This window comes from Euleptes europaea, chromosome 18, assembly GCF_029931775.1.
Source record: "Euleptes europaea isolate rEulEur1 chromosome 18, rEulEur1.hap1, whole genome shotgun sequence".
Lineage (NCBI taxonomy): Eukaryota > Metazoa > Chordata > Lepidosauria > Squamata > Sphaerodactylidae > Euleptes > Euleptes europaea.
The window spans coordinates 12,088,783-12,107,976 of NC_079329.1; the positions used below are offsets into that span (position 1 = coordinate 12,088,783).

At 46.8% G+C, this 19,194-nt stretch overlaps 1 protein-coding gene across 1 annotated transcript in view; it reads left to right on the forward strand.

Moving 5' to 3' along the window:
• PRKCG (protein kinase C gamma) overlaps positions 1 to 19,194 on the forward strand; it is a 45,236-nt gene that overhangs the window by 20,002 nt on the left and 6,040 nt on the right. The window contains exons 3-12 of the mRNA XM_056863129.1: positions 1,975 to 2,057; positions 5,158 to 5,269; positions 7,153 to 7,284; positions 12,017 to 12,173; positions 12,270 to 12,404; positions 13,159 to 13,246; positions 13,529 to 13,558; positions 14,782 to 14,919; positions 16,382 to 16,555; positions 16,689 to 16,780. Of these exons, the coding sequence (XP_056719107.1) occupies positions 1,975 to 2,057; positions 5,158 to 5,269; positions 7,153 to 7,284; positions 12,017 to 12,173; positions 12,270 to 12,404; positions 13,159 to 13,246; positions 13,529 to 13,558; positions 14,782 to 14,919; positions 16,382 to 16,555; positions 16,689 to 16,780 (1,141 nt within the window). The remainder of the gene's footprint in view (positions 1 to 1,974; positions 2,058 to 5,157; positions 5,270 to 7,152; positions 7,285 to 12,016; positions 12,174 to 12,269; positions 12,405 to 13,158; positions 13,247 to 13,528; positions 13,559 to 14,781; positions 14,920 to 16,381; positions 16,556 to 16,688; positions 16,781 to 19,194) is intronic.

The following is a 19,194-nucleotide window of genomic DNA, read 5'->3' on the forward strand; positions in this document are numbered from 1 at the left end:
GGGGTAAAGGCTCAGCTGGCAGATCTGTTGCCATAGGAACCCAGAGACATTTCCAGAAGTGACTGAGGAAGGGAGAGAGATTGGGGAGTACGGTTGCCAACCGGCCAGGGAAACAAAACAAAAACCGTTCTTGGCTTGCTGTTGTGTCCCTGCAGATGCTATCAACCGAATCCTTTGGCAGCGGGGAGGTAAACAGGATTGCCAAACCTGGCATCTGTGCCCGTGCCCTTAGCAGGCAATGATGTTTATCTCCCGAAAAAATGTCACCTGTTAATTTCTGCAGAAGGAGCAGCTTGCTAAAGGCACAGCTACACGGGGTGGTGGAGAAGTTGGCAATGCAATGCTGATTCTATGACCTTAGGCAGTTCATGAGAGGGAGGGCATTTGGACCATCTTCTGGGCATGGAGTAGGGGTCACTGGGTGTGTGTGTGTGGGGAGGTAGTTGTGAATGTCCTGCATTGTGCAGGGGGTTGGACTAGATGACCCTGGGGGTGGATGTCCCTGGGGGGTACCTTCCAACTCTATGATTCTATTCTATCCCTTGAGGAGAAAAGTTATCACCAACTAATTATGGGCTGGTGACCGGGGCCGGTTCAGGAACCGGTAACCTTACTAGGGTAGTGGATGGGAGGCAGGACCCCTCCTGGATTTTCTGAAAGAGGACTAATCTAGTGGGTAACAGAGGGATACACTAGAGGACTTGAGCTCTTGGGGTGTGTGAGAAGGGAAAGAGATGGGGAAAAAATTGGTTAAAGCAGAGCGGTGCTTAGAGCCAGGTCTCCGGGGTTCTTTCCGAGTATGCCTGAGCCAAGCCTTCCCTGCCCCCCCCCCCAACTCGGTCCAATCCCTTCCCCCGCTGTGCTGGGTACTTGTGGATTCGTCCCCCGCCTGTTGCCATGGAGACCCATCTTCCAAATCTCAGGCCTGGAGATGCTGAAGGCAGGAGGGAAAGAGGGGAAGGAAGGGGAGAGCAAAGTCACCCCTCCCCCCTCAACCTGCCCCCATGGATTGGGGCCCTGTGTTTCCTTCCCTCCCTCCTGAGAAATACCATTCTATGGGTTCTGGCTGCTTGGGCGTGGGGTGGGTGGGTGAGAAGACATAAATTGGTAGCCCAGGTTCATGCCTAGGGTTGCCAACCTCCAGGTACTAGCTGGAGATCTCCTGCTATTACAACTGGTCTCCAGCCGATAGAGATCAGTTCACCTGGAGAAAATGGCCGCTTTGGCAGTTGGACTCTATGGCATTGAAGTCCCTGCCCTCCCCAAACCCCGCCCTCCTCAGGCTCTACCCCAAAAACCTCCCGCCGGTGGCAAAGAGGGACCTGGCAACCCTATTCATGCCCAAGTTCAAAAGTCACTCTGGCGTCATCACATTTAGTGACTCAAGGAGTAGGCACACCCCCCCCCCATGGCAGGTTTATGGGAGAATGTACGGATTCCCATCTACTACAGCAATTGTGAATGTGGAAAGGAATGGGTAGTAGTTACTCCAGATTATTTAACATGGATAGGGTTGCCAGGTCCCTCTTCGCCACCGGCGGGAGGTTTTTGGGGCGGAGCCTGAGGAGGGCGGGGTTTGGGGAGGGACTTCAATGCCATAGAGTCCAATTGCCAAAGTGGCCATTTTCTCCAGGTGAACTGATCTCTGTCGGCTGGAGATCAGTTGTATTAGCAGGCAATCTTCTGCTGTTACCTGGAAGTTGGCAACCCTAAACATGGAGTGCGATTTTCTGTTTTGGGCTGCCGGAGGTCTGAGACAAGTGTGGTCCTAACAACCCACTTCTCTCCAGTAAGCAATGTCTAATATTTCTTTCTTTCCTTCCCCGTTCTTCCTTTCCTCCCCTCCTTTTCTCTCCCCCCTTCCCCCTGGCCTATTATATCTGTACACACTTCCTATATTTGGTTCCTCCTTAATCTCTGTCATTTTTCTTTCCTAACACGCTCCCTCCCTACCTCTTCTCTGTCCTACCTCAGTTTGCAGCTTTGTCTTACACAAGAGATGCCATGAATTCGTTACCTTTGAGTGTCCCGGAGCTGGGAAAGGACCCCAGACAGATGTAAGTGACTCCCCCCCCCACACTGCCTCAGGGTCCCTACCTTCTCAAAGGGGGCGTGTGCGGTTCTAGTGAATAGAATGGGGGTGGGCGGGGAGCATTTAGGAGCCAGGACTTCAGGTCTCACCCCCCACTGCAGGTGAGCGTCCCGGTTTCCTTGCTATTTATACAGCGCTGTCCCATTTCTCATGTCCTTGGCCTGGAATCCTGGTGGAAGAGGAAGGGAGGGTTTGTCTTGTCTGCCCCACTCCTGCTGCCACACACACAATTAATCGTGCAGGCACCAATTTACACAAACGGCAGGTGCGTGTACTGCCCTGCTTCACAAGCATGTGACACATGAACACATGAAGCTGCCTTATACTGAATCAGACCCTTGGTCCATCAAAGTCAGTATGGTCTACTCAGACCAGCAGCGGCTCTCCAGGGTCTCAGGCAGAGGTCTTTCACATCACTTACTTGCCTAGTCCCTTTAACTGGAGATGCCAGGGATTGAACCTGGGACCTTCTGCATGCCAAGCAGAGCCTCTACCACTGAGCCGCGGCCCCTGTCCATGGCTCTCCAGGGTCTCAGGCAGAGGCCTTTCACATCACCTACTTGCTTGTTCCCTTTAAATGGAGATGCCAGGGATTGAACCTGGGAGTGGGACCTTCTGTATGCCAAGCAGGTGCTGTACCACTGAGCCACAGACCCTCCCAGACCCGAGCGTCCATTTGACATAAACGCTCAAATGGTGCCGTACACGTGCAAGACTGAAATCTCCTTTTATCCAAACTCACTAGCTCTTTTAAATTTCTATTTAAATTTCTATTTTCTTTCACGTTCATAGAATCATAAGAGTTGGAAGGGGCCATACAGGCCATCTAGTCCAACCCCCTGCTCAATGCAGGATCCACCCAGAGCATCCCTGACAAGTGTTTGTCCAGCCTCTGCTTAAAGACGGCCAGTGAGGGGGAGCTCACCACCTCCCTAGGTAGCCGATTCCACTGTCGAACAACTCTTTCCGTGAAAAATGTTTTCCTAATATCCGGCCAGCTGAGTACCCAGCTTGCTGGGGACAAAGGGAAGATGACTGGGGAAGGCACTGGCAAACCACCCCGTAAACAAAGTCTGCTTAGTAAACGTTGAGATGTGACGTCACCCAAGGGTCAGGAATGACCCAGTGCTTGCACAGGGGACCTTTACCTTTACCTTTTTAATATCCGGCCAATACCTTTCCACCCTTAATGAAGACTCTGTGATCATTTATACATGTACCTGATGGACTTTTAAAATACTTTTCTATATACTAAGAAGATTCTACTATTTATAGGCTGTACTATTCATAGACTGCATCAAACACGTTTTGTATATTTTGAATATATTGTTTATTGTCACTTGTTGTAGTCCATTGTACTTGTTGAAATGTTTTGAAACACAATATACACATTTTGTATTATTGTACTGATTTCTTCCCGTGCCAGTTTCCAAACCTGACGGTAGTAGCACAGAGGTGCTCTTTTCTTGTTTTGCTAACTGCCAGGTAGTGGCAGGAGATCTCCTTTCCTCGCAGGGCTTGGTCTCCAGGCTCCTGATCGTCCTCGTCACTCTCCTCTGCACCCGCTCGATTCTGTACACATCCTTTTTGAAGTGAAGCCTCATTATTGCTCCTAACGTTGAGCATATTTTCACACTACCACATACATGGAATTGCATTACCTGTGGGCAGATTAGGATACATCGTCACAGAGATTCATACTAGGCCCGATGGCATCCTCGTGGCTGCTGTGAAGAAGCCAGGGCCATTTTAAAGTCATTTAAAAATGCCACGAGGTCCCGATCCTGATCGGACCTCCAGCGTGGCACTCTTGTTTCCCCTGCGCCTTTTCAAGTGCAAAAGCAGACACGGGCATGGCTGGTGTGGTACTTGAAAAGGCAAGGGGGGGGATGAGAGATCCTCAGCCCACCACGCTGTCAGTCTAATCAAATTGGGCCCCTCACGGCATTTTGAAATTATTTTAAAATGGCATTGTCTTCCTCATGGTGGCCATAAGGATGCTGTCACTTCTGGTTTGGCCCAGTGTGGTGTAGTGGTTAGGAGCGGTGGACTCTAATCTGGAGAACCGGTTTTGATTCCCCACTCCTCCACATGAGCTGCGGACTCTAAACTGGTGAACTGGAGCCAGCATGGTGTAGTGGTTAAGAGTGGTGGTTTGGAGCGGTGGAGTCCGATCTGGAGAGCCGGGTTTGATTCCCCACTCCTCCACATGAGTGGCGGAGGCTAATCTGGTGAACTGGATTTGTTTCCCCACTCCTCCACACGAAGACAGCTGGGTGACCTTGGGCTAGTCACAGTCTCTCAGCCCCACCTACCTCACAGGGTATCTGTTGTGGGGAGGGGAAGGAAAGGTGATTGTAAGCCGGTTTGAGTCTTCCTTAAGTGGTAGAGAAAGTCAGCATATAAAAACCAACTCTTCTTCTTCTGAACTGGATTGGTTTCTCCACTCCTCCATATTAAGCCTGCTGGGTGACCTTGGGCTAGTCATAGTTCTTTCTGAACTCTCTCAGCCTCACCTACCTCACAAAGTGTCTGTTGTGGGGAAGGGAAGGCGATTGTAAGCCGGTTTGAGTCTCCTTAAAAAAGGCAGAGAAAGTCGGCATGTAAAAACCAACTCTTCTTCTTCTTCCTTAGACCTTCATATATGCACATAAATATCTCATAAGCCTGGCTGACTGTTTGATTTTGGCACATGCAGGTGGCTCCCTGATAATTCAGGAGTAGTGTATTCATCCCTTTGCATTAGTGTACCGCTTGTGAATGCTGACATTTGAACTCTAGACTGTGCATTAATTGGCAATTCATAGTTGGAACCAGCTATACCTTTGCCTTTCAAATGCTTCTTGATTGGTAAGTGTTCTCACATTCAAGTACTAAAATATAGAGGTTGGGTGCTGAGAATCCTCTAGAAAACTCAAATGCAGAATCTCAAATGCACCTTCCAGAAATGGAGGATGAAGATAGGAGGGAGATGGGGCAATACCCATATGGTTTTGCACAAGAGAACAATATCTTCCGTCCCATTTGAACTGATTGTGTTTTGGTGTGGATTTCCCATTTTACAGGATCCCCGGAGCAAGCATAAGTTTAAGTCCCACAGTTACAGCAGCCCGACATTCTGCGATCACTGCGGCTCACTCCTCTACGGGCTGGTGCACCAGGGCATGAAATGTACCTGTAAGTAACCAGTGTGGTGTAGTGGTTAAGAGCAGTGGTTTGGAGCGGTGGAGCCTGATCTGGAGGACCGGGTTCGATTCCCCACTCCTCCGCACGTGCGGCGGATGCTAATCTGGTGAACCGGGTTGGTTTCCCCACTCCTACATATGAAGCCAGCTGAGTGACCGTGGGCTAGTCACACTCTCTCAGCCCCACCTACCCCGCAGGGTGTCTGTTGTGGGGAGGGGAAGGGAAGGCGATTGTCAGCCGGTTTGATTCTTCCTTAAGTGGTAGAGAAAGTCGGCATATAAAAACCAACTCTTCTTCTTCTAACCATCCCTCTTGAAGCTGCGTGGTCTCTTGTGGCATGCTTAAAAGACCACTATGGTAGCCCAAGGAGCATCTGGCTGTCCTCAACCAGAGCCAGAGTTTTCTCGGCTCTGGCCTGGACTTGGTGGAACTCTCTATCAAGTGAGACCCGGGCCGTGTGGGACCTGGTGCAGTTCCTCAGGGCCTGTAAGACTGAGATATTCCATGAGACCTATGGTTGAGGCTGTTACATCACAGCTGGCCTCCCTACATGCACCCCTATGTCTATTTGTTCTTCCTTTATTCATTAGCTGGCTTGGTTGTTGTTTCCCCTACCTTTTTATCTGCCCCTTTTTGTTTGATTCTCCCTTCCTGTTGACTATTCTTAAAGCACCTTTCTGAATTTTAGCATGCATAAGGTTTTAAATTTTATAATATGCATTTATGTTGATTGTTTTCTTCTGTTGGTAGCTGCCCTGAGCCTGATTGTAGTTTGGGAATGGGTGGGATATAAATCTAATAAAATAATAAAAGATTACAGTCCTATGCACACTTAACCTAGCAGTAAGCCCCATTGAACAAAGCTGAGAGTAAAATGCATTACTCTGGACTGTAAGTATGGTAGCATCTTTCCAAAGGTCAACTCCAAAGTGGCCATTTCTCCAGGGGAACTGATCTTTGTCATCTGGAGATCAACTGGAATCCTGGGAGATCTCCAGCCCCCCCACCCCCGGAGATTGACAACCCTAACACAAGCTTAGTCTTTCTTATCTTTGTGTGGTATGAAGCAGGGGGTGGGTGGAGGTTAGGAGAGCACAGAGGCTGTCTATTCTAGGGGTAGTTAGTCCTTGCTGACTGACCCACCTCTGTCACCCCCTTCAACTACCCTATGAGGAGCAGTTAAAATGCTTAGGTCTGGTTAGCTTGGAAAGGAGGCTGTTAAGGGGAGATATGATAGAGGTCTATAACATTATGCATGGTATGGAGAAAGTGGACAGGGAGAAGCTTTTCTCCCTCTCTCATAATACTAGAATGTAAGGTCATCTGATAAAGTTGGAGGGTAAGAGATACAAAACAGATAAAAGGAAGTATTTATTCTCAAAAACTGTGGAACTCCCTGCCCCAGGATTTGATGATGGCTGCCAACTTGGAAGGCTTTAAGAGGGGAGTGGACATGTTCATGAAGGAGAGGGCTATCCATGGCTACTAGTCAAAATGAATACTGGTCATAATGCATGCCTATTCTCTCCAGGGTGAAAATGCATGGTCGCTTTAGCCTCCTTTATTCCCTGTTTCAGCCAGGATTCAGCCACGATCGAACACACGTTCGGTGAAAACGCATGCTTTCAATCCTGGCTGAATCCTGGCTGAAACAGGGAATAAAGGAGGCTAAAGTGACCATGCGTTTTCGCCCCCAGTATCAGAGGAGCATGCTCATTATATTAGGTGCTGTGAAACACCGGCAGAATGGTGCTGCTGCTGTCTTGTTTGGGGGCTTCCTAGAGGCACCTAGTTGGCCACTGTGTGAACAGACTGCTGGACTTGATGGGCCTTGGTCTGATCCAGCATGGCTTTTCTTATGTTCTTATGTTCAGGCTGCGAGATGAATGTGCACAAGCGCTGTGTCCACTGTGTGCCTAGCCTGTGTGGTGTGGACCACACAGAACGCCGGGGGCGCCTGAAACTCCAAATCGAGACATTTGGGAGCGACGAGATCCACGTGACTAGTAAGGATTGGAGGCGGAAAAAAGTGGGGATGGTATAAGCCCGGGGAGGGTCTCCTTTTTCTGTCTTTGGTGAGCTTGTGTAATGTAGTATGGCAGAAACAGACATGAGAAAGAAGTATCTGATGAAGGGAGCTCTGACTCTCGAAAACTTATACCCTGAAAATCTTGTTGCCGGTCTCTAAGGTGCTACTGGGCTCGAATCTAGACGTTCAATTGCAGACCAACCCAGTTACCCTCTGAGAACAAACACTGATCGCCGTCTGTCTGTAAATTTGCATATGTGCACAGTCCCAGTTTCTGAGGGGCTGTGGCTCAGCGGCAGAGCATCTGCTTGGCAAGCAGAACCAGGTTCAACCCCCGGCTTCTCCAGTTAAAGGGACTAGGCAGGTAGGTGATGTGAAAGACCCCTGCCTAAGAGCCTGGAGAACCGCTGCTGGTCTGAGTAGACAATACTGACTTGGAAGGACAGAGGGTCTGATTCAGTATAAGGCAGCTTCATGTGTTCATGTGTGTGTGTGAGGATGAGAGAGAATAGCTTCAACCCCCAATTTTGCCTATTGAAACTAAGCTAACTGCACTGTCCTTTGTGTTTTTAAGGGTGTGGGGAGACAGGTTATTACACGACACCTCTTTTTCCCTTTAAAATGGCAATCACAGCAGAGGGAGCTCGGTTTCAATTGGCAAAACTGAACGAGGGTTGAAGGATTAGCCCTCTGATCTCCTCCCTGCATGGCTCCAATTCAAATTGGGGCTGTGTGAGTGTGTGCAATTTGCTTTTACAGATGGTTGGAGATCTGATCTTCATTCTGTTCGTTTGCGCTCAAAGAGACTGAGTTACGAATCAAGAAGTCCTTGTCGAGAAGTCAGATCTCACCTCTGATGTGACCCTAGATAAACTGCTCAATCTCTTTCGCTCTCTCTCAGCCTTAGTCACCAATCTGCACTATGGGTGTGTGTGTGTTAATAATATGGGCCTTCCTTACAGGGTCGTTGTACCCCTCACAAAAAGATAATGTACGTGAAGCACTTTGAACACTTGAATGCACTAGATAAATGTGAAAAATAATTATTAAACAGCCCTCATTACACCAAACAGTACCGCCCAGTTATACATACCCCCTCTATGTTTAAAAAAAAGTAAATCCAAATTATTCTTAGGAAAAGCCAGCATTTGTAATCTGAATTAACAGTGCATATTGAGCAATTTTGCAATTATTTGCTTATAATTTATTCCGCTATTGTTAATTATGGGGGCAGCTCAGGGTCGTCTTAACAGCATTATGGGCCCCTGGGCAAACCAGTGTGCTGGGGCCCCTACGACAACCACTCACAGGAATAAAAAGTAAATGGTCGATAATATTAAACATATATTTATTTTATTGGCACTTCAACAAAACTGGTGTTAAAACATTAAAAACATGCTGTACAGCAGCAACTAATCAACACGATAAACATTTATAGTTTAGTATAGTCTAGACTGCTGTGTCGTAGTATTTATTTATGGCAAGTCAATTAACATACACAGATTAGCATAGGGCCCCTATGCTCGTGGAGCCCCTGGGCAAGTGCCCATTGGGCCCATGTGTTAAGGTGGCCCTGGGGCAGCTGAGAGGAGCACGGGGTGGCAGAAAATCCTGCTCAGTCCTTCTCCTGTGGCTGAAACTTGTCTTTATGAGGACTAGAATTTTGCTTTTTTAAAAATGAATGCTGAAGTATTTAGGGCTGCATGGTATTGCTGATCTCGTCAGATCTCGGAAGCTAAGCAGGGGTCGGTACTTGGAAGGGAGACCTCTAAGGAAGACTCTGCAGAGGAAGGCAATGGCAAACCCCCTCTGCTTCTCACTTGCCTTGAAAGCTCCTCGCTGGGGTCGCTAGAAGTCGGCTGCGACTTGACGGCACCTTACTCACACACAAGGTATTCAGGATGCTCAATTTTGCACCGAGGGAGTTATCTATACATGAGGGGAGGAGCAGGAAGTAGAGCGCTAGGGTTGCCAGCTCTGGGTTGGGAAATACCTGGAGATTTTTGGGGTGGAGCCTGAGGAGGGTGGGGTTTGCGGAGGGGAGGGACTTCAATGTCATAGAGTCCAACTGCCAAAGTGGCAACCTTATAGAGAGCTACTGCAGCAAATGGCACGTATGGATGGCATTCCCACTTGTTCCCGTGCCCCTTGCTGCTGCTGCTGCCCTGTCAGGGCTGTGCTTTCACCCTCCTGTCTGGAAGCAGCTATGCTGTCCTAAGAATGACAGAAGAACCCGGCAGGCCTAGGGTTCATCTGGTCCAGAATTTGGTTTCCCACGGTAATCAGCAAGATGTTTCTGGGAAACTTGCTAGTCTGTCTTTGCAGCCTTCCTTATTATTGTGGTGGTGGTGATCTTGAAAAATGAAGTGACGCTTGACAGTCGGCGGAATGCAGGAAGTGGCAAGGATGCGGTAGGACTTTCCAGCGATCTGGAGGTGGAATTCAGTGCTCTTTATAGCTTCTTGTCCTTCAGCAACACAGGCAGGGGTAGAATAGATTATGCAAATGTAGGCTTCATTGCTTCATTTGCATAATTCAATCACATTTGCTTGATGCATACAGGTCACAAGATTCAGCTGAATTTAGCTCAGGTTTGGAGCTATCTTGGTGCAGGTTTGTTTGTTTGTTTTTAGTGTAAATATACACAGCTCTACCCTTATTCCAGCATTTTATACAAATCCTTCCTTTGATAAATTCCCTCCCTCCCTCCCTCCCTCCCTCTTTTCTTTCTCTTTCTTTCTTTCTTTCTTTCTTTCTTTCTTTCTTTCTTTCTTTCTTTCTTCCTACCAGATTCTAGGTCTGAGACCCAGAATGCCTGGCCTCTTTAGAAGGGAACAAAATCTGGTGAACCTGAACCGAGTCCCAGCTCGGGAGCAGGATGCCTGGTTGTGCCCGGGTGGAGAGTGGGACTGAGTGAGTTAGCAGAGGCTGGGAGCCAGGCTGCCTGGGTTCTATTCCTAGCAGTAGAATTTGACATCCCCGCCTCTTCTTTTCACACCTTCCTCTGCACTCTTTCTCGTTCTCTTTTTCTGCCTCCTGGAACCAACACGTAGGTGGTGAGAAGAAAGCCATCGCTGTGGTTTCTTTACATAAAGGGATTTCCTCGGCCACCCCTCTACTATCTCCTCCCACCCATATAAGGGGGGTAGCAATTTGCTGTCACAGCATTTTTCATGGCCAGCAGCTGGTGGTGTGGAATAGAACCTGGAAGAACCTCCCTTCACCAGAAGACCGGCCTTCTAGCTCACTTCTGCTCCCCTCCAGTTCTTACACTGAATAGCCCTGTTGGTCAGTTGCAGGAGAAACAAAAAGGAATCTTGTAGCACCTTGAAGTCTACACCAACAACAAAGGGGGAAAAAACCTAACCCTAAACACAACAGAATTAAGTACCCCAAAGGCCAAGAAAATACAAATAAAAGTAAAAATCCAAAAAAATTAAAAATCCAAGGCCGAAATCCAAGGACAAAATATGCATACATTTATTTCAGGAGAAAATCTAATACCACATATAACGCATATATTCATAAAGTATTCATAAAGTCTGCAGTAGTGATCAGGAAATTCCTGATTACTACTCCAGACTTTATGAATACTTTTTGACTATGAGATATTGGTAATTGTATTTATGGTTGCAATATTACATCCCCTCATTTAAGAGGGATACATACACAAAGATTAGTTTTCCTTGCGGATGGAAGTCTAAAACAGAGGAAGGAGTGTTGCAGTTTTATAGTTTAAATGTTACTTTGCTGTCATAAAGATTTTTTTAAATATATATTTATGTATATCTTTGAGTCTGGAATGTTGATTGCTTAGACCACTGAAGAAGGCCGGAACGCGTATGGTCAGAGTATAATTGTGTTATTTTATGTCTTACCGTGTTATATGAGTAGGTCAATTTGGTAGGCATTTGCAATGCCCTATATGTGTTATATGTGGTATTAGATTTTATCCTGAAATAAATGTATACATATTTTGTACATACATAATTTTTAGAGTGTATAGCCTTAGGCCTTGGATTTTTTACTTTTATTTATATTTTCTTGACCTTTTGTGTACTTAATTTTAGCACAGTGAAGTCTACCAGGCTTAGTGAGGTATAAGCTTTTGGGATGCAGAGCCTGCTTCATCAGATACATGAAGTATGTTCTCAGCTGGCAGATATATGTAATATACACCCCAAGTCATAAATATAAAGCAGGGATCGCCAACCGTTTCGGAGCCTGAGGGCACCTTTGGAATCTGGCAAGAGGGTGGTGAGCACCACCCCAAAATGGCTGCGACAGGAAGCGGAGCCAAACCAAAAATGGCTGTCTGAGAAGGTGGAGCCAAATGGAATACTTCCCTCCTCGCCCCTTCCGGGAAGAAGGAAATCCTGAAGGGGGAGTGGTACCACATACCGACAAAGGAAAGTCCAGGGTCTTACCAGCCCTCCTCATCCTCCAGTGGAAAGCACTTTCATTTGAAAGAGGGCAGCCAGTAACAAGTCCTGCCTTACAATGGTCATGCCCACTTTCTCAAATGCTAAGTGGGTGCCAAGGGGGGCACTGATGGGAGCCATGGGGCCCACAGGCACCGTGTCAGGGAAGCCTGATGTAGAGGAATAAAACTGTAAACACTGGGCCCCAAAGTCGCGCAAAGCGCAAGATGCGCAGCCTGAGATGTGTCTCTGCAAAGCACATATCTGTGCCTCTCCTTTCTTTGTCAGTTGGTGAAGCTCTGAACTTGATCCCGATGGATCCCAATGGTCTCTCGGATCCCTACGTGAAACTCAAGCTGATCCCTGATCCGAAGAATTTAACGAAGCAGAAGACCCGGACCGTTCGATCTACCCTCAACCCGGAGTGGAATGAAACTTTTGTTTTGTAAGTCTGCTAGTCGCACAAGCAAAGAGCTTAGTGGGCAAAGGAGTCTCCTCCCCCCCTTCTTTCTCACAGAATCCTCTCTTTTGCTCCCATCAGCAACCTGCAGCCGGGTGACATGGAGCGGCGCCTCTCCATCGAGGTGTGGGACTGGGACCGGACGACCCGTAACGATTTCATGGGGGCCATGTCCTTTGGTGTCTCCGAGCTTTTCAAGGGCACTCTGGATGGCTGGTAAGCGGAAATGGGAGGTAGCAATGAAGGTGGAAGAGAATGGGGTAGTTTAGGGAACCCCAGTAGCTCATTTTCTCTCTCTTTTTCCGTGCGTCTTTGCGTCTCTTTGGGTTTTCATCTGTTTGCATCTATCTATCTATCTATCTATCTATCTATCTATCTATCTATCTATCTATCTATCTATCTATCTATCATCTTTATCATCTCTCTCTCTCATCATCATCATCATCACCTTTATCATCTCTCTCATCTTTATCATCTCTCTCTCTATCTTCTATCTTCATCACCTTTATCATCTCTATCATCTTTATCATCTCTCTCTCTCACTCTCTCTCTCTCTCTCTCTCTCTCTCTCTCTTCATCCATCATCATCATCACCTTTATCATCTCTATCATCTTTATCATCTCTCTCTCTATCATCTATCTCTCTATCTCTCTATCTATCTATCTTCATCATCATCATCATCATCTTTATCATCTCTATCATCTTTATCATCTCTCTCTATTATCTTTATCATCTCTCTCTCTCTCTCTCTGTGCCTCTCCTTCTCTCTAATCTATCTATCTGCTCCACCCGCTGCCATATAAAACTGTCTAACCCTTTACATCTCTCTTATTTCTCCTCCCATCCACGCTGCCTTTCTCTTTTCCTTCCGCTTCCCTCTCCTGCCGCCATCTTCCTGCCCGCTCCCTCCTCTTGTTCATCTCCCGTCTTTTCTCCTGCCCAATGTCCCTGTCTGCGTCGCTGTCCCAGGTACAAATTGCTCAATCAGGAGGAGGGCGAATATTATAGTGTCCCCGTGGCTGATGCAGAAAACTGTGGGCTGCTGCAGAAATTCGAGGTAACCTCGTGGCTCACCCTGACGCTGTTTGGATTGGCACTTCCCCAGCCCCCCCTCCCAACCATGTGCCAAGTCCAGTCCAACCACAGAGCAGACACAACTCCACAGCTAGGGGGCACTCCTCTGATGGAAGGCATACCTAAGGACCGCTTTCTCTTAGGATCTGGAGGGAGGGTGACCTGGTGGTTGTACTTGAACACGCACACAGAGAATTTCAGACCAAGGGATGGGTCAAAATTTGCATGGGCATTACTTAATTTGTTATGTTTTTTTTCTTAGCAGGCTTGCAACTTCCCTCTGGAGCTATATGAGGTGTGTAGTTTCTTCTATTGTGTCTCCTGGTAGAATGGGAAGAGGCAGAGTTTTAACCTTGTTGCCAATAAGAACGTCAATCAATCAATAATTTATTTGCAGTCATAGACCATAAAATAAGACAAATTTGCATAGTTAAATAGCATAGGATAAAAACAAATACAAAATAGATTTGCTATTAAAAATGGGTAAATGGTTAAAATGGTTAAAAATGGCAAGATTATCAGAGTGCATAACTAATTAATATCCGAGCAAATACTAACTGTGGGTATAATTAGAATGCTTGATAATATCCTAATAATATCCTAAAATTACAGAGGCTAAAACTAGAAGGAAAAATAAATAAACAAACATGTATTCAGACTGCAGGATCAAACAGTATTCATTCTCTATTTCGTTAGCTATTGTGGGTTCTTAAGCACACTTTGCCTGATTTTAATTGCTTCTACTTCTGAATTCTCCAGGAGGAGACAGGAAGGGGTGGAGGAGGAGAGAGAGAACTCCTGAGATTTCTGCGATGAGGCCCCCTGAGAGCCAGCATGGTAGAGTGGTTAAGAGTGGTGGACTCTAATCTGGAGAACCGGGTTTGATTCCCCACTCTTCCACATGAGTGGCGGACTCTAATCTGGTGAACCGGGTTGGTTTCCCTACTCCTCCACATGAAGCCTGCTGAGTGACCTTTGGCTAGTCACGGTTCTCTTGGGGTCTCTCTCAGCCTCACAAGGTATCTGTTGTGGGGAAAGGAAGGGAGGGAGATTGTAAACTGGTTTGAGTCTCCTTAAAAAAGGCAAAGTCGGAGTATAAAAACCCATTCTTATTCTTATTCTTCTTCTTCTGTGGTACTCTCACACTGAGCTCTCCACAAACTGCCGACATTACTTGCTTTAAAGAATGTATCTGAACATGTGCCAGAACTGCTCTGCAGCTCATGCACTCATGCACAAGTTTCCCAAACTCTTGTGCCCTGCTGGGAATTTGGGCAGAGTTTCAAGGTTTGTGTGTACTTGTTAGAACAGTTCTGCTCCTCCCCATTCCAATGATGCCAGCAAGGGGCTGCACATCTGGGGGCATGCTAATATCAAAGTCAGTGTGCCGCTGTGGCATAGGTACACCAGAATGCGCGGCACCAGTTCTCACACCCTTTACTCTGAGCTAGTAGGGGCCATTCTCAACTGTCCACCTCTGTGTTTATTTTCCTCCCCGCTGCCCCATTTGCCCTACAGAAGGTTTGCCATGGCCCCGGCTTATCGCCGTCTCCGAGCCCGACGGACTCCAAGCGTGGCACGTTCTTTGGCACCAACCGCTTCCACATGTCAGACTTCAACTTTCTCATGGTGTTGGGCAAAGGCAGTTTTGGCAAGGTGGGTGCCTGCCACTGGGCAGGGTAGAGGAATGGGGTGGGTGTATTGTGCGGAGGCAAATCCATGCATGGTGATAGAATGCATGCTCTGGGGAGTGCTCACATGCGAGAATGTGGTGTGAGAAAGGCATGCACATGTGAATCATGGCCTCTCCAACTGCAGCACTCACTGTTTTGAGAAGCTTTTTTACTTTTCTTTCCCTTTCTCCTTTCTTAGCTGTGCAATCCCTTCTGCTGTGCTGGAGTGACCCTCTATCAGAGATTTGTTTTCATTTTTTTTAAGTTGCAATTAAGCAATGTTTCCATATTGGCTCAAGTACTCTTGGAAAGCTTTGAATGAAAACCACTTCATTTATTTGTTATGCAAATCCCACCTTTCTTCCATGAAATTCAATTCTGCATTTCTGTGCTTACCAGGGAGTCACCCATCTCACATCGGCCATTTATGCATGGGAGGTTTTGCCTTGGATTTGCTGCTCTCTAGATGCACATTTTCCCCATCCAAATTCTCCAAACTCAACAATAAGCCCCCATGCAGAGTTTTGAGAATTTGCATGGGAAAAATGTGCATCTAGAGAGTGGCAAATCCAAGGCAAATCCCCCCCCGTGCATAAATGGCCATCATGAAAACAGTATGTGCTGATCAGGGGCTCCTCCTCCTCCCCTGTACTGTAGTCCCAATCTGAATCATGCCCCTGTGCTTTTGGGAATTGAGTTCCCAGTACAGCACTCCAGACACATGTCTGACAGTCTGGGTGTCCACTATGTTGTAATATGTCACAGTAGACTAAACTGAGGCTATCATACTTTGGTCACATTATGAAAAGACGAGGCGCTGGACAAGACAATCATGCTAGGAAAAGTTGAAAGCAGTAGGAAAAGAGGAAGACCCAACAAGAGAGGGATTGACTCAATAAAGGAAGCCACGGCCCTCAGTTAGCAAGACCTGACCAAGGCTGTTAATGATAGGACCTTTTGAAGGATATTGATTCATTGATTTGGGGAGGGGCCATGGCTCAGTGGTAGAGCATTTGCTTGGCATGCAGAAGATCCCAGGTTCAATCCCCGGCATCTCCAGTTAAAGGGACTAGGCAAGTAGGTGATGGGAAAGACCTCTGCCTGAGACCCTGGAGAGCCGCTGCCGGTCAGAGTAGACAATACTGACTTTGATGGACCAAGGGTCTGATTCAGTATAAGGCAGCTTCATGTGTTCATGTGTGTATAGGATCACCATGAGTCGGAAGCGACTTCATGGCACTTAACACATACACAGTATGTCACTTGGTTTCACATCTCCACTCAGCCATGGAGCTCACTCTTTCTCAGTCTAAATAATCTCAGAGGCTTGTCACAAGGATTAAAGATAGAGTATATATGAAACCCTAAACTCTTTGGAGGAAGGGTGTGATAATTACACAAATGGTGTAATAAAATCAAAGGACGGTGGTGGTCTCTCCCTACAGGTGATGCTGGCGGAGCGACGTGGAACAGAGGAGCTGTTTGCCATCAAGATCCTCAAGAAAGATGTGATAATCCAGGACGATGATGTGGAATGTACCATGGTGGAAAAGCGGGTCTTGGCCATGGGGGAACGTCCACATTTCCTGACCCAGCTGCATTCCACTTTCCAAACTGCGGTAAACACCACAGCTTCCTACCTGGAATAGCAGGGGGACGAGAGGGAAGGGGACATCCTCTGTTAAGGGAGCCCTCTACTTTGCCAGCGTGTTGTGGTAACAGACACATCCCCCCATGGTCTTTTTCTTCTAGGACCGGCTCTATTTTGTTATGGAATATGTCAATGGAGGAGACCTCATGTACCACATCCAGCAGGTTGGGAAATTCAAGGAACCTCATGCGATGTACGTGAGTCTCTGGAACCTTGATTGGGAATGTGTTTCTTCCTTTTTTTTTTGAATTACATTTTTATTGTTATTTAATAATAGAAACAAACCCATGGGTCATCAGCGTCCCACAGAGGGTGGTGATTGCACCCAAGGGATGCTTTTAAAAAATCGGCCGAGATACCAAGAGCAGGGTCGGCACTAGAGGATGGTGAGGTCGGGCATTTGCTAGGGCCTCCAAACCAGCAAAGGGCCCACTGCCCCAACTGTATCCCTGTCCTCACTCTGCATAGCCCAAGAGGAGCAAAGGCATGGGTAGGGTTGCCAACCTCCAGGTACTAGCTGGAGATCTGATCTCCAGCCAATAGAGATCAGTTCACCTGGAGAAAATGGCCACTTTGGCAATTGGACTCTAGGGAATTGAAGTTTGATTCTTCCTTAAGTGGTAAAAGAAAGTTGGCATATAAAAACCAACTCTTCTTCTTCTTATACTCCAATTTAGTTGTGTAACTGAGCGGCTTTTTGAGTTGACAACCTGCATCCAGTTGTTGTAAGGGAGAAAAAGACACGGGCTTTGTACGTCTTTATGAATGAACAATGGGAAGTAACATGCAACACTTGGAAAAAAATAGGAATGCTGCTTGTGGCTTCTTCTGCAAGGGGCTCCCGCCTCTGAAACTACTGGCAGATGCCATGTGAGGATGATAAGGAAAGAAGGACCCCTCGTCAAAGAGCTGAAAGCCAAACTAGAGGAAAGATCTCATGAGGATCTTTCTTGGTTTTGTTTTAAAAAGCTCTTTAGTAGACACAGGCATTGGGTTGCTGGGAGGTGGGAGGTGGGGGGAAGGAAGTTCTTTAACCCTTTCCTTCGGCGCCTTTTCCATGAAACAAATACCCTCCCCCTGCAAAACTGCTTGACAGTGCAACTAATTTTGTAGCTTTGGAGAAGCTATTTAAATTGTGGGAAAGGGATTTCCTCCAATCAAGGAAAAGGGAAGATTTCTTGGTCTTCAAACCAGCCACCTGGGGGAAGTGGATCACTAACTGATTTCTACAAAACTGTGAAAGATCCTAATCACTGATCTTTTGTGCCTGGTCTATTTTCACCTTAAAAATACCTGCATCTCTCTGTTCCCGACCTGGGTTGGTAAATTTCCCCATTACATTTGTATGTATTTTCAGTACTACTTCATACCTCCTAAGCCTCAAGTGTTATTAGTCCTTAATCTGTATCCCCTAATGAAAATAAAGCTTAAGTATGTACAACTGAGCGAAACACGTATTTCCCCCCTGTTTATTCTCTTCTCCATTTTCTTCCCCTGTGTCATATTATAAATTGTACGCTCCCTGGATTTGTTTCTTTATTCTTACTCTGCTAAATGCCAGGTGCCATTGATAGTGCTATTATATGTTTACAAGTATGACTGCTTATGCATATTACAGTATTGACTTCAGTGGAGTGTTAATATTCATGTCAAAAAGCCCATGTCCACAATAATGTGCGAAGAGTGGCATAAATGTGGATATGGCCTATACACTGGCCAGATGTGCAGCCCTACCATCTGCCATACTAGAAGGGAGATTTAAGAAGATCCCCAGGGTGGAGAGACTTTGCCCGTGTAACACAGGGGAGCTGGAAACCATTGAGCATGTATTTTTTAGATGTCCCCTCTACAAGTCAGCCCGCTTCAATATTATTGACCCTTTCATTAGAGAAATGGGCTCTGGTGGTGAGGGTGGATGGACCAAAAGGTTTTCTGCTGGGAGACAGCTCACCAATCACCACCCAGTAGGGTTGCCAGGTCCCTCTTCGCCACCAGCGGGAGGTTTTTGGGGCGGAGCCTGAGGAGGACGGGGTTTTGGGAGAGGAGGGACTTCAGTGCCAAAGTCCAATTGCCCAAGCGGTCATTTTCTCCAGGTGAACTGATCTCTATTGGCTGGAGATCAGTTGTAAAAGCAGGAGATCTCTAGCTATTACCTGGAGGTTGGCAACCCTACCACCCAGGTCGCAAAATATTGTGCAGTAGCAATGAAGCTACGTCGCCTTAATGTACTTCCTTAATCTGCGGAAATGTAAAACTGGGTGATTGCTAATTTTGTTGGCCTTGGTTGTAAACATCTACTCTGTATGGTCAGTTTCTGTTTTACCTGTTTTATTAGGCATGCTAGCAGCAAATAAAATTAATTAATTAATTAATTATAAATGTGGATATTTTAAAACCGGGTATGTACAGCAGGGCCCTGATCTGGATGGCCCAGGCTAGCCTGATCTCGTCAGATCTCAGAAGCTAAGCAGGGTCAGCCCTGGTTAGTATTGGGAGACCACCAAGGAATACCAGGGTTGCTATGTAGAGGAAGGTACCGGCAAACCACCTCTATTAGTCTCTTGCCTTGAAAATCCCATAAGGGGTCGCCATAAGTCGGCTGCGACT